Source organism: Moschus berezovskii, chromosome 20 (genome assembly GCF_049115385.1).
Source record: "Moschus berezovskii isolate FMDL1 chromosome 20, NW_MosBer_1.0, whole genome shotgun sequence".
Classification (NCBI taxonomy): Eukaryota; Metazoa; Chordata; class Mammalia; order Artiodactyla; family Moschidae; genus Moschus; species Moschus berezovskii.
The window spans coordinates 20,858,637-20,884,765 of record NC_142479.1 but is presented as its reverse complement, the minus strand read 5'-3'; the positions used below and the strand labels follow the sequence as shown (position 1 = coordinate 20,884,765).

At 40.6% G+C, this 26,129-nt stretch overlaps 1 protein-coding gene across 2 annotated transcripts; it reads left to right on the top strand.

The window, feature by feature from the left end:
- The first annotated feature begins 23,472 nt into the window (after positions 1-23,472).
- On the top strand, positions 23,473-24,866 carry LOC129536542 (olfactory receptor 4D1-like). Of its 2 annotated transcripts, XM_088828436.1 has the most exons (2): positions 23,473-23,482; positions 23,941-24,866. In XM_088828436.1, the coding sequence occupies exons 1-2, from the start codon at positions 23,473-23,475 to the stop codon at positions 24,864-24,866; spliced, it is 936 nt and encodes a 311-aa protein (XP_088684562.1). The 2 variants fall into 2 exon arrangements, with proteins under 2 accessions (XP_088684562.1, XP_055251514.2); XM_055395539.2 differs by lacking the exon at positions 23,473-23,482 and having other exon boundaries at positions 23,931-24,866.
- The last annotated feature ends 1,263 nt before the right edge of the window (positions 24,867-26,129 follow it).

Sequence of the window (26,129 nt, the reverse complement as noted above, 5' to 3'; positions counted from 1 at the left end):
ATTGAGAGCTGCCACAAAAGAAAACACACTAGTTCTGATAGCTGTGGACACTGGAGACAAGAACACACAGGAGAAGGACCAGATTGGAATTTGAGCTGTCCCCACAGAAGATCCAGAGATCAGCACAGTGTTGAGGGCATCCTAGGGAGGTGAGGTGGACTATGACTCCCACCAAGGGAAGGGACTCTGACAGCAATGATTTAAGAAAAATACTTAATATTCTTATGTTTTGACCTGTTGTGTAGACTCTTTTCATTTTTTTTCTTTTTCTTTTCCTTTTCTTGCCCCCTTTGATATAGTTGTCGATTTTATCTGCACTATGAAATCTAATTAAGCTTTGGAGCTTTTTTTCCTCAGACACATTTTGTATTGTTGTTATAAACCTGCCTCTATGTTGGGCTTTTGCAGTTCTGTGGAGTTTTTTTTCCCCACTTTTTTTAACTTTAATTTTTTTAACCTATTATTATTTTTTATACATTTATTCCTTTGTTTGCTTTTCCTACTGTTCTTTTCCCCTTGCAATTAACCCTTAATGCATATGAATCTTCTTCATTTACCTCGATTTAACTACGCATATCTATTCTTTACTTTTCCTTTCCTCGCAACGTATGTGTTAGTTTTATTTTCATTGCTTTATTCCCCCGTTGACACTTGCTTTAGTTTTGTTTTCCTTTTTGTGCTTCAGTTAGTTTTGTTCTTAACTGGTAGGTATAATTTTTGGTTTCCTTTGTTTGCCGGGTCAATCTACTGTACTTCATGTTTGTTGAACTGTTTTGAGTTTGCTGATGGGTGTATACATATATGTGTAAATTCAGTCACCCTTTCTCTTGTTATAAACATCTGAGTCTTCGTTGAGCTTTTGCAGTTCTATGGAGTTTCCGCCCAAACACTTTTTTTTTCTCCTTTATTCTTTCTTCTTCCTTTTTTCCCCTTTTCTCTTTTTTATAATATTAATTTTTTCAAATTTTAATTGGAGGCTAATTACTTTACAATATTATATTGGTTTTCCCATACATTGACATGAATGAGCCCCGGGTGTACATGTGTTCCCCATCTTGAACCCCCTTTCCCCCACCCTCCCCATCCCATCCCTCTGGGTCATCCCAGTGCACCAGCCACGAGCATCCTATATCATGTATCGAACCTGGACTGGCGATTCATTTCACATATGATAATATACATGTTTCAATGCCATTCTCCCAAATCTTTCCACCCTCTCCCTCTCCCACGGAGTCCAAAAGACTGTTCTATACATCTGTGTCTCTTTTGCTGTCTCCCATACAGGGTTATTGTTACCATCTTTCTAACTTCCATATATAGGCATTAGTATACTGTATAGGTATTTTTCTTTCTGGCTTACTTCACTCTGTATAATAGGCTCCAGTTTCATCCACCTCATTAGAACTGATTCAAATGTATTCTTTTTAATGGCTGAGTAATACTAAAGGAGATCAATCCTGGGTGTTCATTGGAAGGACTGATGCTAAAGCTGAAACTCCAATACTTTGGCCACCTCATGTGACGAGTTGATTCACTGGAAAAGAGTCTGATGCTGGGTGGGATTGGGGGTGGGAGGGGACGGGGATGACAGAGAATGAGATGGCTGGATGGCATCACCGACTCGATGGACATGAGTTTGAGTGAACTCCGCGAGTTGGTGATGGACAGGGAGGCCTGGCGTGCTGTGATTCATGGGGTCGCAAAGAGTCGGACACGACTGAGCGACTGAACTGAATTGAACTGAACTGAATACTCCGTTGTGTATATGTACCACAGCTTTCTTATCCATTCATCTGCCAATGGACATCTAGGTTGATCCCATGTCCTGGCTATTATAAACAGTGCTGCGATGAACATTGGAGTACATGTGTCTCTTTCAATTCTGGTTTCCTTGGTGTGTATGCCCAGAAGTGGGATTGCTGGGCCATCTATGAGGTCACACAGAGTCGAACACGACTGAAGCGACTTAGCAGCAGCAGCAACAGCAGCATGGCAGTTCTATTTCCAGTTTTGTAAGGAGTCTCCACACTGTTCTCCATAGTGGCTGTACTAGTTTGCATTCCCACCAACAGTGTAAGAGGGTTCCCTTTTCTCCACACCCTCTCCAGCATTTATTGCTTGTAGACTTTTGCATAGCAGCCATTCTGACTGGTGTGAAATGGTATCTCATTGTGGTTTGATTTGCATTTCTCTGATTATGAGTGATGTTGAGCATCTTTTCATGTGTTTATTAACTATCTGTATGTCTTCTTTGGAGAAATGTCTGTTTAGTTCTTTGGCCCATTTTTTGATTGGATCATTGATTTTTCTGGAATTGAGCTCCAGGAGTTGCTTGCATATTTTTGAGGTTAATTCTTTGTCAGTTGTTTCATTTGCTATTATTTTCTCCCATTCCAAATGCTGTCTTTTCACTTTGCTTATTGCTTCCTTTGTTGTGCAGAAGCTTTTAATTTTAATTAGATCACATTTTTTTTTTATTTCTATTATTCTGGGAGGTGGGTCATGGAGGATCCTGCTGCGATTTATGTCAGAGAGTGTTTTGCCTATGTTCTCCTCTGGGAGTTTTATAGTTCTGGTCTTATGTTTAGATCTTTAATCCATTTTGAATTTATTTTTGTTTCTGGTGTTAGAAAGTGTCCTAGTTTCATTCTTTTACAAGTGGTTGACCAGTTTTCCCAGCACCACTTGTTAAAGAGACTGTCTTTTCTCCATTGTATATTCTTGCCTCCTTTGTCAAAGATAAGGTGTCCATAGATGCATGGATTTATCTCTGGGCTTTCTATTTTGTTCCATTGATCTATATTTCTGTCTTTGTGCCAGTACCATACTGTCTGGATGGCTGTGGCTTTGTAGTAGAGCCTGAAGTCCGGTATGTTGACTCCTCTAGTTCCATTCTTCTTTCTCAAGATTACTTTGGCTATTTGAGGTTTTTTGTATTTCCATACAAATTGTGAAATTATTTGTTCTAACTCTGTGAAAAATACCATTGGTAGTTTGATAGGGATTGCATTGAATCTATAAAATACTTTGGGTAGTATACTCATTTTCATTATTTTGATTCTGCTGATCCATGAACACCAAATATTTCTCCATCTATTAGTGTCCTCTTTGATTTCTTTCACCAATGTTTTATAGTTTTCTATATATAGGTCTTTTGTTTCTTTAGGTGGATATATTCCCAAGTATTTTATTCTTTTCGTTGCAATGGCGAATGGAATTGTTTCCTTAATTTCTCTTTCTATTTTCTCATTATTAGTGTATAGGAATGCAAGGGATTTCTTTGTGTTGATTTTATATCCTTCAACTTTACTATATTCACTGATTAGCTCTAGTAATTTTCTGGTGGAGTATTTAGGGTGTTCTATGTAGAGGGTCATGTCATTGGCAAACAGTGAGAGTTTTACTTCTTCTTTTCCATGTTGTATTCCTTTTATTTCTTTTTCTGCTCTGATTGCTGTGGCTAAAACTTCCAAAACTATGTTGAATAGTAGTGGTGAGAGTGGGCACCCTTGTCTTGTTCCTGATTTTAGGGGAAATGCTTTCAGTTTTTCACCATTGAGGATAATGTTTGCTGTGGGTTTGTCATATATAGCTTTTATTATGTTGAGGTATGTTCCTTCCGTTCCTGCTTTCTGGAGGGTTTTTATCATAAATGGATGTTCAGTTCAGTTCAGTCGCTCAGTCGTGTCTGACTCTCCGCGACCCCATGAATCACAGCACGCCAGGCCTCCCTGTCCATCACCAACTCCCAGAGTTCACTCAAACTCATGTCCACAGAGTCGGTGATGCCATCCAGCCATCTCATTCTCTGTCATCTCCCTCTCCTCCCACCCCCAACCTTTCCCAGCATCAGAGTCTTTTCCAGTGAGTCAACAAATGGATGCTGAATTTTGTCAAAGGCTTTCTCTGCATCTATTGAGAAAATTTATTTTTCAATTTGTTAGTGGTGTATTACATTAATTGATTTGCGGATATCGAAAAGTCCTTGCATTCCTGGGATAAAGCCTACTTGGTCATGATACATGATCTTTTTAATGTGTTGTTGGATTCTGATTGCTAGAATTTTGTTAAGGATTTTTGCATCTATGTTCATCAGTGATATTGGCCTGTAGTTTTCTTTTTTGTGGCATCTTTGTCAGGTTTTGGTTTGGAAGTTTTCCTTCCTCTTCAATTTTCTGGAAGAGTCTAAGTACAATAGGTGTTAGCTCTTCTCTAAATTTTTGGTAGAATTCAGCTGTGAACCAATCTGGACCTGGGCTTTTGTTTGCTGGAAGATTTCTGATTACAGTTTCAGTTTCCGTGCTTGTGATGAGTTTGTTAAGATTTTCTACTTCTTCCTGGTTCAGTTTGGGAAAGTTGTACTTTTCTAAGAATTTGTCCATTTCTTCCAAGTTGTCCATTTTATTGGCATATATTTGCTGATAGTAGTCTCTTATGATCCTTTGTACTTCTGTGTTGTCTGTTGTGATCTCTCCATTTTCATATCTAATTTTATTGATTTGATTTTTCTCCCTTTGTTTCTTGATGAGTCTGGCTAGTGGTTTGTCAATTTTATTTATCCTCTCAAAGAACCAACTTTTGGCTTTGTTGATTTTTGCTATGGTATCTTTTTGTTTCTTTTGCATTTATTTCTGCCCTAATTTTTAAAATTTCTTTCCTTCTACTAACCTTGGTGTTCTTCATTTCTTCCTTTTCTAGTTGCTTTAGGTGTAGGGTTAGGCTATTTGTTTGACTTTTTTCTTATTTCTTGAGGTATGCCTGTATTGCTATGAACCTTCCCCTCAGCACTGCTTTTACAGTGTCCTACAGGTTTGTGATTCTTGTGTTTTCATTTTCATTCGTTTCTATGCATATTTTGATTTCTTCTGTGATTTGTTCTATGATTTGTTGGTTATTCAGCAGCGTGTTGCTCAGCCTCCATATGTTGGAATTTTTGATAGTTTTTCTCCTGTAACTGAGATCTAATCTTACTGCAGTGTGGTCAGAAAAGATGCTTGGAATGATTTCAATTTTTTTTGTATTTACCAAAGCTAGATTTATGGCCCAGGATGTTATCTATTCTGGAGAAGGTTCTGTGTGTGCTTGAGAAAAAGGTGAAATTCATTATTTTGGGGTGAAATGTCCTATAGATATCAATTAGGTCTAACTGGTCTATTGTATCATTTAACGTTTGTGTTTCCTTGTTAGTTTTCTGTTTAGTTGATCTATCCATAGGTGTGAGTGGGGTATTAAAGTCTCCCACTATTGTTGTGTTATTGTTCATTTTCCCTTTCATACTTGTTAACATTTGTCTTACATATTGCGGTGCTCCTATGTTGGGTGCATATATATTTATAATTGTTATATCTTCTTCTTGGATTGATCCTTTGATCATTATTTAGTGTCCTTCTTTGTCTCTTTTCACAGCCTTTGTTTTAAAGTCTATTTTATCTGATATGAGTATTGCTACTCCTGCTTTCTTTTGGTCTCTATTTGCGTGGAATATCTTTTTCCAGGCCTTCACTTTCAGTCTCTACGTGTCCTTTGTTTCAAGGTGAGTCTCTTGTAGACAACATATATAGGGGTCTTGTTTTTGTATCCATTCAGCCAGGCTTTGTCTTTTGGTTGGGGCATTCAACCCATTTACATTTAAGATAATTATTGATAAGTATGATCCCGTTGCCTTTTACTTTATTGTTTTGGATTCGAGTTTTACCCCGTTTCTGTGATTTCCTGTCTAGAGAAAGTCCTTTAGCATTTGTTGGAGAGCTGGTTTGGTGGTGCTGAATTCTCTCAGCTTTTGCTTGTCTGTAAAGCTTTGACTTCTCCTTCATATTTGAATGAGATCTTTGTGGAGTACAATAATCTGGGCTGCAGGTTTTTATCTTTCATCACTTTAAGTGTGTCCTGCCAGTCTCTTCTGGCCTGAAGAATTTCTATTGAAAGATCAGCTGCTATCCTTATGGGAATCCCCTTGTGTGTTATTTGTTTTTTTTCCCTTGCTGATTTTAATATTTGTTCTTTGTATTTGATCTTTGTTAATTTGATTAATATATGTCTTGGGGTGTTTTGCCTTGAGTTTATCCTGTTGGGGACTCTCTGGGTTTCTTGGACTTGGGTGATTATTTCCTTCCCCATTTTAGGGAAGTTTTCAACTATTATCTCCTCTAGTATTTTCTCATGGTCTTTCTTTTTGTCTTCTTTTTCTGGGACTCCTATGATTCGAATGTTGGTGTGTTTAACATTGTCCCAGAGGTTTCTGAGAAAGTCCTCATTTCTTTTAATTCACTTTTCTTTTTTCCTCTCTGTTTCATTTATTTCTACCATTCTATCTTCTATCTCACTTATCCTATCTTCTACCTCCGTTATTCTACTGTTGGTTCCCTCCAGAGTGTTTTTGATCTCATTTATTGCATTATTCATTATATATTGACTCTTTTTTATTCTAGGTCCTTGTTAAACCTTTCTTGCATCTTCTCGATCCTTGTCTCCAGGATATTTATCTGTAACTCCATTTTGTTTTCAAGATTTTGGACCATTTTCACTATCATTATTTGGAATTTTTTATCAGGTAGATTCCCTTCGTCTTTTGTTTGCTTGGTTGGCATTTATCCTGTTCTTTTACCTGTTGGGTATTTCTCTGCCTTTTCATCTTGTTTATATTGCTGTGTCTGGGGTGGCCTTTCTGTCTTCTGTCAGTTTGTGGAGTTCTCTTTATTGTGGAGTTTCCTTGCTGTGGGTGGGGTTGGACGAGTGGCTTCCTGAGGTTTCCTGGTTAGGGAAGCTTGTGTCGGTGTTTTGGTGGGTGGTGCTGTATTTCTTCTCTCTGGAGTGCAATGAAGTGTCCAGTAATGAAGTATGAGATATCAACGGGTTTGCTGTTACTTGGGTAGCCTGTATATTGAAGCTAAGGTCCATGTTCCTGTGTTGCTGGATAATTTGTATGGTATGTCTTACTCTGGAACTTGTTGGCCCTTGGGTGGTGCTTGGCTTCAGTGTAGGTATGGAGGCGTTTGATGAGCTCCTGTCGATTAATGTTCCCTGGAGTAAGGAGTTCTCTGGTGTTCTCAGGATTTGGACTTAAGCCTCCTGCCCCTGGTTTTCAGTCTTATTCTTGCAGTAGCCTCAAGACTTCTCCATCTATACAGCACTGATGATAAAACATCTAGGTTAAAGATGAAAACTTTCTCCACAGTAAGGGACACCCAGAGAGGTTCACAGAGTTACACAGAGAAGAGAAGAGGGAGGAGGGAGACAGAGGTGACCAGGAGGAGAAGAGGGGAAATCAAAAGGGGAGCGAGCAAGCTAGCCAGTAATCACTGCCCTATGTGCTCTCCACAGTCTGGACCCCATCTCTCAGTTACACAGAGAAGAGACGAGGGGGGAGGGAGATAGATGTGGCCAGGAGGATAAAGGGGGAACCAAAAGGAGAGAGACAGCTCCAGCCAGTGATCAGCTCCCTAAGTGTTCTCCGTGGTCCTGAACACACACAGAGATTCACAGAATTGGGTAGAGAAGAGAAGGGGGAGGGAGGAGATAGAGGTGGGGTGGAGAAAAAAGAGAGTCCAAAGGGGGAAAGAGCAGTCACCCCAGTAATCTCGCTCCCAAGTAAAAACGGGTACTGAAGATTGGGTTCTTAAAGGTACAAAATTGATAACAAATACCAAAAAGCAAAGATTGAAAATCTAGAGTAGAGGTTGGAGTCTCAAAAATACAATATTAAAGAAAAAAAAAAGTCACAAAAATTATAAAATATATATATGAAGTTTGCTTTAAAAAATAGGGCCTTTTTTTTTGCCAAGTAATCAGTTCAGTTCAGTTCAGTTGCTCAGTCATGTCTGAATCTTTGCAACCCCATGAACTTCAGCACACCAGGCCTCCCTGTCCATCACCAACTCCCAGAGTTCACCCAAACTTATATCCATCGAGTCGCTGATGCCATCCAGCCATATCACCCTCTGTCGTCCCCTTCTCCTCCTGCCCCCAATCCCTCCCAGCATCAATGTATTTTCCAGTGAGTCAAATCTTCACATCAGGTGGCCAAAGTATTGGAGTTTGAGCCTCAGCATCAGTCCTCCCAATGAACACACAGGACTGATCTCCTTTAGAATGGACTGGCTGGATCTCCTTGCAGTCCAAGAGACTCTCAAGAGTCTTCTCCAATACCACAGTTCAAAAGCATCAATTCTTCGGCGATCAGTTTTCTCCACAGTCCAACTCTCACATCCATACATGACCACTGGAAATACCATAGCCTTGACTAGACGGACCTTTGTTGGTAAAGTAATGTCTCTTCTTTTTATTATGCTATCTAGGTTGGTCATAACTTTCCTTCCAAGAAGTAAGCGTCTTTTAATTTCATGACTGTAATCAGCATCTGCAGTGATTTTCGAGCCCCCCAAAATAAAATCCTTCACTGTTTCCACTGTTTTTCCATCTATTTGCCATGAAGTGATGGGACCAGATGCCATGATCTTAGTTTTCTGAATGTTGAGCTTTAAGCCAACTTTTTCACTCTCCTCTTTCACTTTCATTGAGAGGCTTTTTAGTTCTTCTTTACTTTCTGCCATAAGGGTGGTATCATCTGCATGTCGGAGGTTATTGAAATTTCTCCCGACAATCTTGATTCCAGCTTGTGCTTCTTCCAGCCCAGAATTTCTCATGATGTACTCTGCATATAAGTTAAATAAGCAGGATGACAATATACAGCCTTGATGTACTCCTTTTCCTATTTTTAACCAGTCTATAGTAGGTTATAAAAATGAAAATTAAAGGTGTAATAGAGGACATAAAAATAATTTTTTTAATTTAAAAAATGATAATAGTAAAAATATATCTAGGACTTTCTCTGGTGTTGTTGTGGACAGTGTGCGGTCAGTTCATTTCCAGATAGTTCCTTGATCCAGCTATACTTCTCAAGGTCTATAGGCCCCTTCCTATGTAGTTGGTGCTAACTACTGGGTATTAATCTATTGCACTTGTCACTTCCAAGGCGGTTCCCTCTGTTTGTTTTAGCTTCTTCTGTTTGCTGGTCTCTTCAGTGTCCAATTTTGACCCTGACACAATGGGGTCAATGCTTTTTTAGGCTCACTTGTTCAGTCATGCAGTAGGGAGGGAGGAACACTGCTAAGAAATAACACTGGCATGTGCTTGCAGTGTCTCCATCACACTGGGTTTTCCCCCGCTCACAGCGTGTGTGCTTTCCTTGTCTACACTGCTTAGGCTCTAGGTTGCTCTGCTGGGAACTGTCTGAGGCTGGTCCTGGGTTGTATGCACTTCCCAGGTCTAAGCTGCTCAGGTTCAGGTACTTGGGTACTCCACAAAGGCACAGACTCCTGCGTTTTGTGCCCTTTCCAGGTCCGAGCAGCTCAGGTGACCAGGTGCTTGGCAAGCATGGTCACTGCGACTTATTGCCTTCCCTGTCCCTACTGCTCTGTCTTCTGGGTGTACAACTGGCGCACCTTCTCCGTTGTGCCGTGTATCTCTTCTGAGGAGCTGATCTCTGGGTGTGACCCTCCCAGTGGATGCTGACCATCCAGAATCCCAAGAAGTCTTGGTTAGCAATGAAGCCTGCTTGCAGTTTGGTAAATGATGCCTCTCTGGGGCTGTGATTGCCCCCTTCCGGCTCTGGCTGCCCTTTCTCTCTGTCTCTGGAGGAAGATGGGCCTGTCCGCAGCCAGCTAGCTCTGCTCAGTCCTTTGTTCTGTGAGCAGGCCTGGCGGTGTCTTCACTTCAGTTCAGTTGCTCAGTCGTGTCCGACTCTTTGTGACACCATGAATCGCAGCACTCCAGGCCTCCCTGTCCATCACCAACTCCCGGAGTTCACGCAAACTCATGTCCATCGAGCAGGTGATGCCATCCAGCCATCTCATTCTCTATCATCCCCATCGTCTCCCGCCCCCAATCCCTCCCAGCATCAGTCTTTCAGTGAGTCAACTCGTCGCATGAGGTGGCCAAAGTATTGCAGTTTCAGCTTTAGCATCAGTCCTTCCAGTGAACACCCAGGACTGATCTCCTTTAGAATGGACTGGTAGGATCTCCTTGCAGTCCAATGGACTCTCAAGCGTCTTCTCCAGCACCTCAGTTCAAAAGCATCAATTCTTCGGCAATCAGCTTTCTTCACAGTCCAACTCTCACATCCATACATGACCACTGGAAAAACCATAGCCTTGACTAGATGGACCTTTGTTGGCAAAGGAATGTCTCTGCTTTTTAATATGCTATCTGGGCTGGTCATAACTTTCCTTCCAAGGAGTAAGTGTCTTTTAATTTCATGGCTGCAATCAGCATCCGCAGTGATTTTGGAGCCCAGAAAAATAAAGTCTGACACTGTTTCCACTGTTTCCCCATCCATTTCCCATGAAGTGATGGGACCAGATGCCATGATCTTAGTTTTCTGAATGTTGAGCTTCAAGCCAACCTTTTCACTCTCCTCTTTCACTTTCATCAAGAGGCTTTTGAGTTCCTCTTCACTTTCTGCCATAAGGGTGGTGTCATCTGCATATCTGAGGTTATTGACATTTCTCCCAGCAATCTTGATTCCAGCTTATGCTTCTTCCAGCCCAGCGTTCCTCATGATGTACTCTGCATATAAGTTACATAAGCAGGGTGACAATATACAACTTTGACGCACTCATTTTCCTATTTGGAACCAGTCTGTTGTTCCACGTCCAGTTCTAACTGTTGCGTCCTGACCTGCATACAGGTTTCTCAAGAGGGAGGTCAGGTGGGCTGGTATTCCAATCTCTTGAAGAATTTTCCACAGTTTCTTGTGATACACACAGTCAAAGGCTTTGGTATAGTCAATGAAGCAGAAATAGATGTTTTTCTGGAACTCTCCTTGCTTTCTCCATGATCCAGCGGGTGTTGGCAATTTGATCTCTGGTTCCTCTGTCTTTTCTAAAACCTGCTTTAACATCTGGAAGTTCAGGTTACATATTGCTAAACCTTGGCTTGGAGAATTTTGAGCATGACTTTACTAGCGTGTGAGATGAGTGCAATTGTGCGGTAGTTTGAGCATTCTTTGGCATTCCCTTTCTTTGGGATTGGAATAAAGACTGACCTTTTCCAGTCCTGTGGCCACTGCTGAGTTTTCCAAATTTGCTGGCATATTGAGTGCAGCACTTCCACAGCATCATTTTTCAGGATTTGAAATAGCTCAATTGGAATTCCATCACCTCCACTAGCTTTGTTCGTCGTGATGCTCTCTAAGGCCCACTTGACTTCACATTCCAAGATGTCTGGCTCCAGGTGAGTGATCACACCATCGTGATTATCTTGGTCATTAAGATCTTTTTTGTACAGTTCTTCTGTGTATTCTTGCCACATCTTCTTAATATCTTCTGCTTCTGTTAGGTTCATACAATTTCTGTCCTTTATCGAGCCTGTCTTTGCATGAAATATTCCCTTGATATCTCTGGTTTTCTTGAAGAGAACTCTTGTTTTTCTTATTCTGTTGTTTTCCTCTATTTCTTTGCATTGATCGCTGAGGAAGGCTTTCTTATCTCTCCTTGCTATTCTTTGGAACTCCGCATTAAGATGCTTATATCTTTCCTTTTCTCCTGCTTTTCGCTTCTCTTCTTTTCACAGCTATTTGTAAGGCCTCCTCAGACAGCCATTTTGCTTTTTTGCATTTCTTTTCCATGGGAATGGTCTTGGTTCCTGTCTCCTGTACAATGTCATGAACCTCCATCCAGAGTTCATCAGGCACTCTATTTGTCAGATCTAGTCCCTTAAATCTATTTCTCACTTCCACTGTATAATCATAAGGGATTTGATTTAGGTCATACCTGAATGGTCTAGTGGTTTTCCCTACTTTCTTCAATTTAAGTCTGAATTTGGCAATAAGGAGTTCATGATCTGAACCACAGTCAGCTCCTGGTCTTGTTTTTGCTATCTGTATAGAGCTTCTCCATCTTTGGTTGCAAAGAATATAATCAATCTGATTTTGGTGTTGACCATCTGGTGATGTCCATGTGTAGAGTCTTCTCTTGTGTTGTTGGAAGAGGGTGTTTGCTATGACCAGTGCGTTCTCTTGGCAAAACTCTATTAGCCTTTGCCCTGCTTCATTCCGTGCTCCAAGGCCAAATTTGCCTGTTACTCCAGGTGTTTCTTGACTTCCTACTTTTGCATCTCAGTCCCCTATAATGAAAAGGACATCTTTTTTGGGTGTTAGTTCTAAAAGGTCTTGTAGGTCTTCATAGAAGGTTTCAACTTTGGCTTCTTCGGCATTACTGGTTGGGGCATAGACTTGGATTACTGTAATATTGGATGGTTTGCCTTGGAAAAGAACAGAAATCATTCTGTCGTTTTTAAGATTGCGTTCAAGTACTGCATTTCGGACTCTTTTGTTGATCATGATGGCTGCTCATTTCTTCTAAGGGATTCCTGCCCACAGTAGTAGATATAATGGTCATCTGAGTTAAATTCACCCATTCCAGTCCATTTTAGTTCACTGATTCCTAGAATGTCTATGCTCACTCTTGTCATCTCCTGTTTGACCACTTCCAATTTGCCTTGATTCATGGACCTAACATTCCAGGTTCCTATGCAATATTGCTCTTTACAGCATTGGACCTTGCTTCTATCACCAGTCACATCCACAACCCCGCAGTCTGGTTTGCTATCTCAAATTAGTTTCCTCAGATTGCCCTCTGGGCATTCAGGCCCAGTCCTTACTCTAAGCAATGCTGCCTGTGCCTCCATGCTCAGCCCCTACTTGCTATTGGCGGATGCAGATGTCTATACTGATTCTCTGCTGGAGTTATCATTGAGCAGGTAATCTGTGGGTTTTATTTATTTTTCCTCCTGGTTATGTTGCCCTCTGAAGGTCCAAGGCTCTCCACAGACTCACCAATGAGAGTGTTTCCTGGGGTTTGGAAACCTCTCTCTTTTTAAAGACCCTTCCTGGGACAGATCTCCATCTCTACCTCTTTTGTCTCTCTTTTTATCTTTTATATTTTTTCCTACCTCCTTTTGAAGACAATGGGCTGCTTTTCTGGGTGCCTGATGTCCTCTGCCAGCATTCAGAAGTTGTTTTGTGGAATTTACTTAGCATTCAAATGTTTTTTTGATGAATTTGTGGGGTAGAAAGTGGTATCCCTGTCCTATTCCTCCACCATCTTAGGACCACCCCCCTCAATATAACTGGATATGGATGGGAAATCAACCTTCAAATCTGGTTGAGAAAATAAAAGACAGAGTATACAAAGTTTGTTTCCAATTTAGTGAACAAATAATTTTCCATATATGGCATCATGCAAGTTAAGATCAATTAATTCTTTTTAAAAATGAAACAATCAAATCCGTTGTCCTTAATGACTCTGTGAAAAAGAATCGTCCATTGTGCTGACAAGACCAGCAAAAGTTAAAGTTGGTGGTTCTCAAACTGTGGCCCCAGACAAGCAGCATTAGCATCATCTGAAAACTTGTTAGACATGTGAATTCTCTGGCTCAACCCAAGACCTACTAAATGAAGATTCTTCACAGGTATTTCTGAATTTTAACATCCTTTCCAGAAAATTCTAGTGGATGTTCAATGAATGAATGAACTGTAAAATCAATCTTTCCAAAAATCCCAGAAATTTTGTTTATTTTGGAGAAACTCTGTCCTTTCTGACCCTCATCTCCTAATCCTACATGTTATGAATCTCTACAGCTTTCAATATTCTTGGTGGGTTTTTCTTTTCTTTTGTTGTTTTGCCTAAGTTTTTGTTGTTGTTGTTTTAGGTTTCTTTGTCTTCTGGCCCAAGGAGAACTTTCCAATAATAAATCTTTCTAAAAGATTTTGGAACTTTGTAACAACTCCCATTGTTCCCTTGTTCCCAGCAGGAATCATTCCATCTCTGCCTCCTAAGCCCAGTCCAATAATTTCTCCCTGAGGACATACTCCCTTCCTTAGGGTGATACCCCTGAGTCCTGTGTGTGAGGGATGGACAGAGAACAGGAAGTGGAGGGGCTACATAGAGAGGATCCCCCCAGAAGATGTAAGACCTCAACTCTTTTCCCCATTCAGAGCTGAAGGAAGGTGAGAGCCTGAGTGCTTTCCACACAAGCATGTAAGTCAATGGCAGTTAGATTTTTGGAAAAACCAGCTGGGGAATAAATGTGTGACTCAGTAGCTCAGATGGTAAAGAATCCACCTGCAATGCAGGAAACCCATTTGATTCCTGGGTCTGGAAGATCTGCTGGAGAAGGGATAGGCTACCCACTCCAGTATTCTTGGGCTTCTCTTGTGGCTCAGCTGGGAAAGAATCCACCTGAAATGAGGAAGACCTGGATTTGATCCCTGGGTTGGAAAGATCCCCTGGAGAAGGGAATGACTACCCACTCTAGTATTCTGGCCTGGAGAACTCCAAGGCCTGTATAGTCCATGGGGTTGCAAAGAGTCGGACACGACTGAGCAACTTTCATTTTCACTTCACTTCACATAGATTTGATGGTACTAAGTTAATGTTGGAAGAGAGCTTTGGGAAGTAATTTGGGCAGACGTATTGTTAAAATAACTGCTTCAGGTTCCATGTAAAACCCAGTAATTTTAGAAACCAAGTATAGCACTGGCCTAGTGAGATAGGAAAGAGAGGAAAAGTAAGTTCACTTTAAATATCTCCACATAATCCATTACCTATTTAACACAGTATTTGGCAACATTCACTGAACATGTGTTATTACCAGAGTTTCTGTTCCAAGTTCTGGGGTTACTAAGATATTGAGGTTATGATGCAGTTGAGGGGAAAAACTGGAAAAATGAATGATGGTAAATATATAACATAAGTACTTTTGAAATGTTATAAGAACCCTGAGGATGGGGAATTTGTTCTGCATGGGAGAAATGGTTACTAAGATATTGAAGTTATGATGCAGATGAGGGGAAAAACTGGAAAAATGAATGATGGTAAATATATAACATAAGTATTTTTGCAATGTTATAAGAACCCTGAGGATGGGGAATTTGTTCTGCATGGGAGAAATGGTGATAGGAGTAACAGAGGGTGATGTTTGAATGGGCTTTTCTAGATTTGAGAAAGTCAGATCAGAATTCTGGGAAACCAATATGGAAGTAAATAAATAAAATATTTAATAATCTATTGAAAAGCTTGTGGTTCTTTGGAGGTAAAGATACTGATTAGGAAGGCAGATGAAGATTACATTTCATAGTCTGTATGACACGCTGAGTTGCATATGCTTCTGTTTGTGTTTCTACCCTGACTTGATCCGCAGGGTATTGGATGTGGCTCCTAAGGGACTCTGGTGGAATCACTACAAGAATTGATGTGAGAGCGGAATGTGATGAGTACCATTTAGTAAGGTCTCATTTACAGCTGTGTAGAAGGTGTACCTGAGGAAAAGAAGATGAAAGTGAATAATAAGAAGGGCATGATCTATAATGGATAATGGATCTGGGGAGTCAGGTGAGAGCGAGTGGAGACTGAGAGGAAGTGGAAGGGGAGGTGAGGGCATCAATCATTCTATCTCTCACCCTCCGAGAGTCTTTCTTCTCCTTTGGTCCCAATTTCTCCTCTGCCCCTTTACCTTTCCATTCCCCTTCCTTCTCTCATTCTATTTCCACATCTTCCTTCCTTTTAAATTTCTTCTTCCATTCAATTCTTCACCTATTTCCAATTCTTCTCCTTCAATAATTTTTTCTCTTCTATTGGATTGGATTTGACAACTGAAATTGCTGTCTTTTCAGAAGAGCTCTAAGTCTCCTCTTCAAACAATATATTCATCTATGTCTGTACTAATTAGTTACCCTTCTGCTACTTGACTCCACCTATGTTCTGGGTGAGCTGAGCCTCACTCAGTAAGGGGCTACCTACCATGGACGATGGGGAAAAATGAAATGTCCTAGGTGTGCAGCTGTGGTCAGAGGTTCTCCTGCATGGACCTGCATGTTTCACTCATGCTAGAATTAATACCAGGTACTTATTAATTACTGACTAACAGCAAGGATGAGCACTGCAGGGCACAAATAAATTCTGAAATGAAGATTGTATCCATAGCACATTTTTTTGAAGTGTAGAAGAAGAACATAAACACAGGAAAAAGTTCATTAACATTATTATCTGTTAAGTGTTGCATGAAAGAAAAATGATTGGTACAAAAATGTATTAGAGACTGGAAAAGGGAGAATATCTTAAGAGTAGGAGACTACACAGAGGAGAGTGATTGCCATTTATTGTTTTAGATACTGTTCTAGAAAACTTAAGCATTATTTTATTCAAGCTCCTAGATAAATTTACAGACAAAACATTTTCTTACAGAGATGAAATCTGAGACTCAAATAAGAAATTTACTCAAGGTCAAATCTCAGAGAAATATAAAGTATATCAACTTTAGTTCTGTTGGGCTCTATGTGTCTTCCCACCACTCTATGACCACTGAATCTTTGTTTTTTTAATTTTTATTTAATAAATGGTACAAAGCAAAATGCCATAAACATTAACAGTTAAAATTTCACCAAATGAAAAAAATACTATAGAATACACAGTTGCAAAAAGCTACATTAAGTTATTTTACAACTGCCTCACGCTGCAAAAAGAAAAAAAACCCAATGCCATACCTAAGTTATCCCTCTCTCAAAATAATGCCATTTATATTATAAACCACGAGCTCCCCATTAAAAGACGGGAACTGCTTTTGTTAATTCATATATATATATAACTGTATCACTTTGCTATACACCTGAAACAAACACAACACTGTAAATAAAATATAGTACAATATAAAATAAAAATAAGTAGCAGATCTTTGGGGCTTTACACCGAGTTAGAGTTCCTATCAGAGGGATAACAGCACCACAGCCGCACTGAATCCTCATAAAGGAGGCACACGAGTGACTGGGTTACAAGAGTTACAGGAATGAGAGCTGCTCGCTTCCCAGAAACTACAGCTCACAGAAAACCAACAAAGGCACGAGATACAGACAATTCACTTATGAATGTGTAAAACTCAAGAAAGTCCACATCACTCCTACAACATGTTGAAAGTGCCTCAGAATTCACACAACACCAACTTTCTCATGGTTCTGGTAAAATTACATATACCAGTTTATAACAAATGGCAAAATCTGTAACTCTGTTCAAAGTTTTAAAAGATTACTTAAGAATAGTTTCTTGTATTTCTATGCCACCTTTATAGTTCTGGTTTCTCATTTCTGAATTAGTAAATTCAGCGTTCAGGTTCTATCCCAGGGTAATTTATACACTTCTGGAAGGAACAGCTTCTTAAATCCACAGAGTGTTGAGGCGGGGGGCCCCCAACCATGTCAGATTCATTTCACATATGATAATATACATGTTTCAATCCATTCTCCCAAATTATCCCACCCTCCAAAAGACTGCTCCACACATCCAAGTCTCTGCTATTGTCTCGTATACAGGGTTATTGTTATCCTCTTGCTATATTCCATATATATGTGTTAATATACTGTATTGGTCTTTTGTTTCTGGCTTATTTCTCTTTGTATAATAGGCTCCAGTTTCATCCACCTCATTAGAACTAATTCAAATGTATTCTTTTTAATCACTGAGTAGTACTCTATTGTGTTAATGTAGCACAGTTTTCTTATCCATTCGTCTGAGGATGGACATCTAGGTTGCTTCCATGTCCTGGCTATTATAAATATTGCTGCAATGAACATTGGGGTACATGTGACTCTTTCAATTCTGGTTTCCTCGGTGTGTATGCCCAGGAGTGGGATTGCTGGGTGGTATAGCTGTTCTATTTCCAGTTTTTTAAGGAATCTCCACACTGTTCTCCATAGTGGCTGTACTAGTTTGCATTCTCACCAACAGTATAAGAGGGTTCCTTTTTCTCCACACCCTCTCCAGCATTTATTGCTTGTAAGCTTTTGGATAGCAGCCATTCTGACTGGCGTGAAATGGTACCTCATTGTGGTTTTAATTTGCATTTCTCTAATTATGAGTGATGTTGAGCATCTTTTCATGTGTTTGTTAGCCATCTGTATGTCTTCTTTGGAGAAATGACTGTTTAGTTCTTTAGCCCATTTTTTGATTGGGTCGATTTATTTTTCTGGAATTGAGCTGCAGGAGTTGCTTGTATATTTTTGAGATTAATCCTTTATCAGTTGCTTCATTTGCTATTATTTTCCTCCATTCTGAAGGCTGTCTTTTCACCTTGCTTATAGTTTCCTTTGCTGAGCAGAAGCCTTTAATTTTAATTAGGTTCCATTTGTTTATTTTTGCTTTTATTTCCAATATTCTGGGAGGTGGGTCATGGAGGATCCTGCTGTGATTTATGCCGGAGAGTGTTTCGCCTATGTTCTCCTCTAGGAGTTTTATAGTTTATGGTCTTACATTTAGATCTTTAATCCATTTTGGGTTAATTTTTGTTTATGGTGTTAGGGAGTGTTCTAGTTTCATTCTTTTACAAGTGGCTGACCAGTTTTCCCAGCACCACTTGTTAAAGAGATTCTCTTTTCTCCATTTTATATTCTTGCCTTCTTTGTCAAAGATAAGGTGTCCATAGGTGCATGGATTTATCTCTGGGCTTTCTATTTTGTTCCATTGATCTACATTTCTGTCTTTGTGCCAGTACCATACTGTCTTGATGACTGTGGCTTTGTAGTAGAGCCTGAAGTCCGGCAGGTTGATTCCCCCAGGTCCATTCTTCTTTCTCAAGGTTGCTTTGGCTATGCGATGCTTTTTGTATTTCCATACAAATTATGAAATTATTTGTTCTAGCTCTGTGAAAAACACCGTTGGTAGCTTGATAGGGATTGCATTGAACTTATAAATTACTTTAGGTAATATATTCATTTTCACAATATTTATTCTTCCAATATATGAACATAGTATGTTTCTCCATCTATTAGTGTCCTCTCTGATTTCTTTCACCAATGTTTTATAGTTTTCTATATATAGGTCTTTTGTTTCTTTAGGTAGATATATTCCTAAGTATTTTATTCTTTTCGTTGCAACGGTGAGTGGAATTGTTTCCTTAGTTTCTCTTTCTATTTTCTCATTATTAGTGTATAGGGATGCAAGGGATTTCTGTGTGTTGATTTTATATCCTGCAACTTTACTATATTCATTGATTAGCTCTAATAATTTTCTGGTAGAGTCTTTAGGGTTTTCTGTGTAAAGGATCATGTCATCTGCAAACAGTGAGAGTTTTACTTCTTTTCCTATTTGAATTCCTTTTATGTCTTTTTATGCTCTGATTGCTGTGGCCAAAACTTCCAAAACTATGTTGAATAGTAATGGTGAGAGTGGGCACCCTTGTCTTGTTCCTGACTTTAGAGGAAATGCTTTCAGTTTTTCACCATTGAGGATAATGTTTGCTGTGGGTTTGTCATATATAGCTTTTATTACGGTGAGGAATGTTCCTTCTATTCCCGCCTTCTGGAGGGCTTTGATCATAAATGGATGTTGAATTTTGTCAAAGGCTTTCTCTGCATCTATTGAATTAATCATATGGTTTTTACTTTTCAATTTGTTAGTGTGGTGTATTACATTGATTTGTGGATATTGAAGAATCCTTGCATTCCTGGAATAAAGCCCACTTGGTCATGATGTATGATTTTTTTAATGTGTTGTTGAATTCTGATTGCTAGAATTTTGTTAAGGATTTTTGCATCTATGTTCATCAGTGATATTGGCCTGTAGTTCTCTTTTTTTGTGGCATCTTTGTCAGGTTTTGGTATTAGGGTGATGGTGGCCTCATAGAATGAGTTAGGAAGTTTACCCTCCTCTGCAATTTTCTGGAAGAGTTTGAGTAGAATAGGTGTTAACTCTTCTCTAAATTTTTGGTAGAATTCGGCTGTGAAGCCGTCTGGACCTGGGCTTTTGTTCGCTGGAAGATTTCTGATTACAGTTTTAATTTCCATGCTTGTGATGGGTCTGTTAAGATTTTCTATATCTTCCTGGTTCAGTTTTGGAAAGTTATACTTATCTAAGAATTTGTCCATTTCTTGCAAGTTGTCCATTTTATTGGCATATAATTGCTGATAATAGTCTCTGATGATCCTTTGTATTTCTGTATTGTCTGTTGTGATCTCTCCCTTTTCATTTCTAATTTTATTGATTTGGTTTTTCTCCCTTTGTTTCTTGATGAGTCTGGCTAGTGGTTTGTCGATTTTATTTACCCTCTCAAAGAACCAGCTTTTGGCTTTGTTGATTTTTGCTATGGTCTCTTTTGTTTCTTTTGTATTTATTTCTGCCCTAATTTTTAAAATCTCTTTCCTTCTACTGACCCTAGGGTTCTTCATTTCTTCCTTTTCTTGTTGCTTTAGGTGTAGAGTTTGGTTATTTAGTTGACTTTTTTCTTGTTTCTTGAGCTATGCCTGTATTGCTATGAACCTTCCCCTTAGCACTGCTTTTACAGTGTCCCAGAGGTTTTGGGTTGTTGTGTTTTCATTTTCATTCATTTCTATGAATAGTTTGATTTCTCTTTTGATTTCTTCTATGATTTGCTCATTATTTAGCAGCGTGTTGTTCAGTCTCCTTATGCTGGCATTTTTAATGGTTTTTCTCCCGTAATTGAGATCTAATCTTACTGCATTGTGGTCAAAAAAGATGCTTGGAATGATTTCAATCTTTTTTAATTTACCAAGGCTAGATTTATGGCCCAGGATGTGATCTATCCTGGAGAAGATTCCGTGTGCACTTGAGAAGAAGGTGAAATTCATTATTTTGGGGTGAAATGTCCTATAGATATCTATTAGGTCTAACTGGTCTATTGCATCATTTAACTTTTGTGTTTTCTTGTTAATTTTCTGTTTAGTTGATCTATCCATAGGTGTGAGTGGCGTATTAAAGTCTCCCAGTATTATTGTGTTATTGTTGATTTCCCCTTTCATACTTGTTAGTGTTAGTCTCACATATTGTGGTGCTCCTATGTTGGGTGCATATGTATTTATAATTGTTATATCTTCTTCTTGGATTGAGCCTTTGATCATTATGTAGTGTCCTTCTTTGTCTCTTTTCACAGCCTTTGTCTTAAGGTCTATTTTATCTGATATGAGTATTGCTACTCCTGCTTTCTTTTGATCTCTATTTAAGTGGAATATCTTTTTCCAGCCCTTTACTTTCAATCTATATGTGTCCCTCATTTTGAGGTGGGTCTCTTGTAGACAACATATAGAGGGGTCTTGTTTTTGTATCCACTCAGCCAGTCTTTGTCTTTTTTGGGGCGTTCAACCCATTTATTTTTAAGGTAATTATTGATAAGTATGATCCTGTTGCCATTTTCTTTATTGTTTTGGGTTCAAGTTTATACACTCATTCTGTGTTTCCTGTCTAGAGAAGGTCCTTTAGCATTTGTTAGAGAGCTGGTTTGGTAATGCTGAATTCTCTCAGCTTTTGCCTGTCTGTAAAGCCTTTGATTTCGCCTTCATACTTGAATGAGATCCTTGCTGGGTACAGTAATCTGGGCAGTAGGTTATTTTCTTTCATCACTTTAAGTATGCCTTGCCATCCCCTCCTGGCTTGAAGAGTTTCTATTGAAAGATCAGCTGTTATCCTTATGGGGATCCCCTTGTGTGTTATTTGTTGCTTTTCCCTTGCTGCTTTTAATATTTGTTCTTTGTGTGTGATCTTTGTTAATTTGATTAATATGTGTCTTGGGGTATTTTGTCTTGGATTTATCCTGTTTGGGACTCTCTGGGATTCTTGGACTTGGGTGATTATTTCCTTCCCCATTTTAGGGAAATTTTCAACTGTTATCTCCTCAAGTATTTTCTCATGGTCTTTCTTCTTGTCTTCTTCTTCTGGGACTCCTATGATTCGGATATTGGGGCATTTAAAATTGTCCCAGAGGTCTCTGTGATTGTCCTCATTTCTTTTAATTCGTTTTTCTTTTTTCCTCTCTGCTTCATTTATTACTACCATTCTATCTTCTAACTCACTTATTCTATCTTCTGCCTCCGTTATTCTACTATTGGTTCCCTCCAGAGTGTTTTTTATCTCATCTATTGCATTATTCATTGTATATTGACTCTTTTTTATTTCTTTCAGATCCTTATTAAACCTTTCTTGCATCTTCTCAATCCTCATCTCCAGATTATTCATCGTCTCCAATTTGCTTTCAAGATTTTGGATCAATTTCACTATCATTATTTGGAATTCTTTATCAGGTAGATTCCCTATCTCTTCATCTTTTGTTTGGGTTGGTGGGCATTTATCCTGTTCCTTTATTTGCTGGGCATTTCTCTGCCTCTTCATCTTGCTTATATTGCTGTGTTTGGGGTGGCCTTTCCATCTTCTGGCAGTTTGTGGAGTTCTCTTTATGGAGTTTCCTTGCTATGGGTGAGGTTGGACGGGTGGCTTGTAAAGGTTCCCTGGTTAGGGAAACTTGTGTCAGTGTTCTAATGGGTGGAGCTGGATTTCTTCTCTCTGGAGTGCAATGAAGTGACTAGTAATGAGTTATGAGATGTCAATAGGTTTGGAGTGACTTTGGACAACCTGTATAGTCACTTCCAAGGTGGTTCCCTCTGTTTTAGCTTCTGTGTGCTGGTCTCTTCAGTGTCTAATTTTCGCCCTGACACTGGGGGGTGGTGGTGGAAACTTTTTAAAGCTCACTTGTTCAGTCCTGTTCTGGGAAGGGAGGAACACTGAAGAGAAATATCTCTGGCATCTGTGGGGAGTGCTCGCAGTGTCCCGGGCACACTGGGTTTGCCCCCGCTCACGGCGTGTGTGCTGTCCCAGTCTACACTGCACAGGCTCTAAGTTGCTCTGCCAATAACTGTCTGAGGCCGGCGCTGGGTTGCATGCACGTCCCAGGTCTAAGCCTCTCAGGTTCAGGTACTCTGGTTCTCCACAAAGGCACAGACTTGGTTGGGCCTGCGTTTTGTGCCTTCCCCGGACCGAGCAGCTCAAGTGACCAGGTGTTCGGCAAGTGCAGTCGCTGTGACTTATCACCTCCCCGGTCCCTCCCACTTGGTTTTCTGTGTATACAACTGGTGCACCTTCTCAGGCGGATGTTAACCAGCCAGAAACCCAGAAAGTCTTGGTTAACACTGAAGCCTGGCTGCAGATTGATATCGGATGCCTCTCTGGGACAGCGATTGCCCCCTTCTAGCTCTGACTGCCCTCCCCTGCCTGTCTCGGCAGGGGATGGGCCGTCCGCAGCTGGCTAGCTTTACTCAGTCTTTTGTCCTGTGAGCGGGGCTGGCAGAGTCTTAAGTTAGGGCTTTTCACCTTTTCGCGGGGTAGCTACCCCACAGTCTGCTCTGCTATCTCCAGTCAGCTCCCCCAGACTGCCCTCGCGGCATTCAGGCCCGGTCCTCTCTCTAAGCAGTTCAGCTGGTTCCTCCCTGCCCAGGCCCCGCTTGTTAATGGCGGATGCGGGCGTCTGCTCTGCTTCTCCGCTGGGAGTTACCTTTGGACTCATAAGCTGTGAGGTTTAATTATTTATTTATTTTTCTCCCGGTTGTGTTGTCCTCTGGGGTTCCAAGGCTTGCCACAGACTCGCCTGTGAGAGTGTTTCCTGGTTTCAGAAACTTCTCTCTTTTTATATGCCTCCCTTCCCGGGATGGAGCTCCGTCCCTACTTCTTTTGTCTCTCTTTTTATCGTTTGTTTTTTCCTACCTTCTTTTGAAGACAATGCTTTTCTGGATGCCTGATGTCCTCTGCCAGCATTCAGAAGTTGTTTTATGGACTTTACTCAGTGTTCAAATGTTCCTTTGATGAATTTGTGGAGGAGAAAGTGGTCTCGCCGTCCTATTCCTCTGCCATCTTGTTTCAGCTCCACCACTGAATCTTTGAAAAGCAGGTTGCATGTGTCTCTAGATCAATTAAAGGCATCTTGTGAATACGTATTCCAGTATCAGTTCTCCAAAGACAAGGTCACGTATTATGATCTGCACATGAGGGTGTCCTTTCTCTGGACTTGGACAATTGCTTTGAGTCATTGAGCACTAGAATGGTGCATAGTAACTTCATACAATTCTGTTTGTGTTGTGTTTCCTTTAAGTGTATGGAGAAGACAGCATGGATTCAGGGAACAACACATGGGTATCAGAATTTGTCTTCCTGGGGCTCTCACAGACTCAGGAGCTCCAGCTCTTCTTGTTCCTGGTGTTACTGTTTGTCTACATCACCACTGTCATGGGAAACCTCCTCATCATGGTCACGGTGACCTTTGATTCCAGGCTCCACACACCCATGTATTTCCTGCTGCGAAATCTGGCTGTCTTCGATCTCTGTTTCTCCTCAGTCACTGCCCCAAAGATGCTGGTGGACTTTCTCACTGAGAAGAAAACCATCTCCTACCAGGGCTGCATGGCCCAGATTTTCTTTTTTCACCTCTTTGGAGGTGGGACTGTCTTCTTTCTCTCAGTGATGGCCTATGACCGCTACATAGCCATCTCCCGGCCCCTCCACTATGTCACCATCATGAACACTCGAGTGTGTGTGGGGCTGGTGGTGGCTGCCTGGGTAGGGGGCTTTGTCCACTCCATTGTCCAGCTTGTTTTGATGCTTCCATTGCCTTTTTGTGGCCCCAACATCTTGGATAACTTTTACTGTGACATTCCGCAAGTGCTGAGACTTGCCTGCATGGACACCTCCCTCCTGGAGTTCCTTATGATCTCCAACAGTGGGATGCTGGTCTTCATCTGGTTCCTCCTCATTCTGATCTCTTACACAGCCATCCTGGTGATGCTGAGGTCCCACTCAGGGCAAGCGAGGAGGAAGGCAGCTTCCACCTGCACCACCCACATCATTGTTGTGTCTATGATCTTCATTCCCAGTATCTATATCTACGCCCGGCCATTCACCTCTTTCCCCATGGACAAGGCTGTGTCCGTCAGCTACACCGTCTTGACTCCCATGCTCAACCCCATCATCTATGCACTGAGGAATCAGGAGATGCAGGCAACTATGAAGAGATTAGGCAAACGCCTAGTGATTGCCAGCAGGAAGTGAACTTAAGATAGGTTGACTTTAAATGACAAATGTTTTCTCTGAATTGTTTTCCCATGTCAGAAGTGGAGAAAAGATTTTATTGAGTGTGGCAGCTGAGATTAAAATAAAATTTCTATGGACCTACTCCTGTGTCAGGTATTGTGTTAGGCACTGTCATACTTCTGTGTCATTCTCAGAAAACTGACAGTGGATATGCTATTATTATATTAAACAGTTTTGCCCATCCCTGGTGCCTCAATGGTAAAGACTGTGTTTACCAATGCAGGAGACACGAGTTCATTCCCCGGGTCAGAAAGATCCCCTGGAGAAGGAAGTAGCAACCCACTCCAATATTCTTGCCTGGGAAATCCATGGACAGAAGAGCCTGGTGGGCTAGAGTCCTTGGTGTCTGAAAGAGTTGGACATGACTTAGCAACTAAATGAACGAAACAGTTTTACAAATGGAAAAACTCAGAGAGATGTGACATGCTCAATAATGAGGAGCAAGTGAGGTGAAGAGCTGGGCTAGGGGACAGTTTCTCTGATTCCAAGTTTCGAGGTAGAGGATATGGGTAGAATTTGAAACTCAGGGTCTCAGACAATCACAAGGGAAAACTTAGAGAGTTCCTCTTCTATGGATAGATATCTGTGATGAATGCTCAATATTTTCATCTCAACTCTGAAGCAATCACATTTGTTCTGTTCTCTGCCTCTCTACCTCAACCTCACTGTGGTATTTTTGAAGTGATCTCACTTGTAACATTGTCTGGAAATTCCCATAAGGCTATTTTCCCTTTGGATTTGTTCCTTTTCTACCAAATACTCTTTGGATAATATGAAAACTATTCTACTTTCCCAACCAAATCCTTACATCATTTGTATGATGTGGCTAAGGAGAGGATGCTCTAGGATGGTTGGGGAACCAAGGCCAGAGAGAGCAGGACCATGTCTATTAGTGGTCCTGGTCTGAGGTATGGGTTCAGGTCTAGGTTGCTGCTTCATGGGGATTTGCCTTTCTCTTTGACTTCCTACCCTGGAATGAGGGCTTCTTGAGCGTGGGGGCTGTACTTTCTTCATCTTTCAATCCTCTCAGGACCTAGACATTATCCTATTCAGATAGGCATTTCTACTTTTTCTTGCATCCTGTTCTTTCCCTGTGAAGTTCAAATCTTCTTTTATCTCTGCATAAAGTGAGGTGAAAATTGCTCAGTCCTGTCCGACTCTTTGTGACCCCATGGACTATACAGTCCCTGGCATTCTCCAGGCCAGAATACTGTAGTGGGT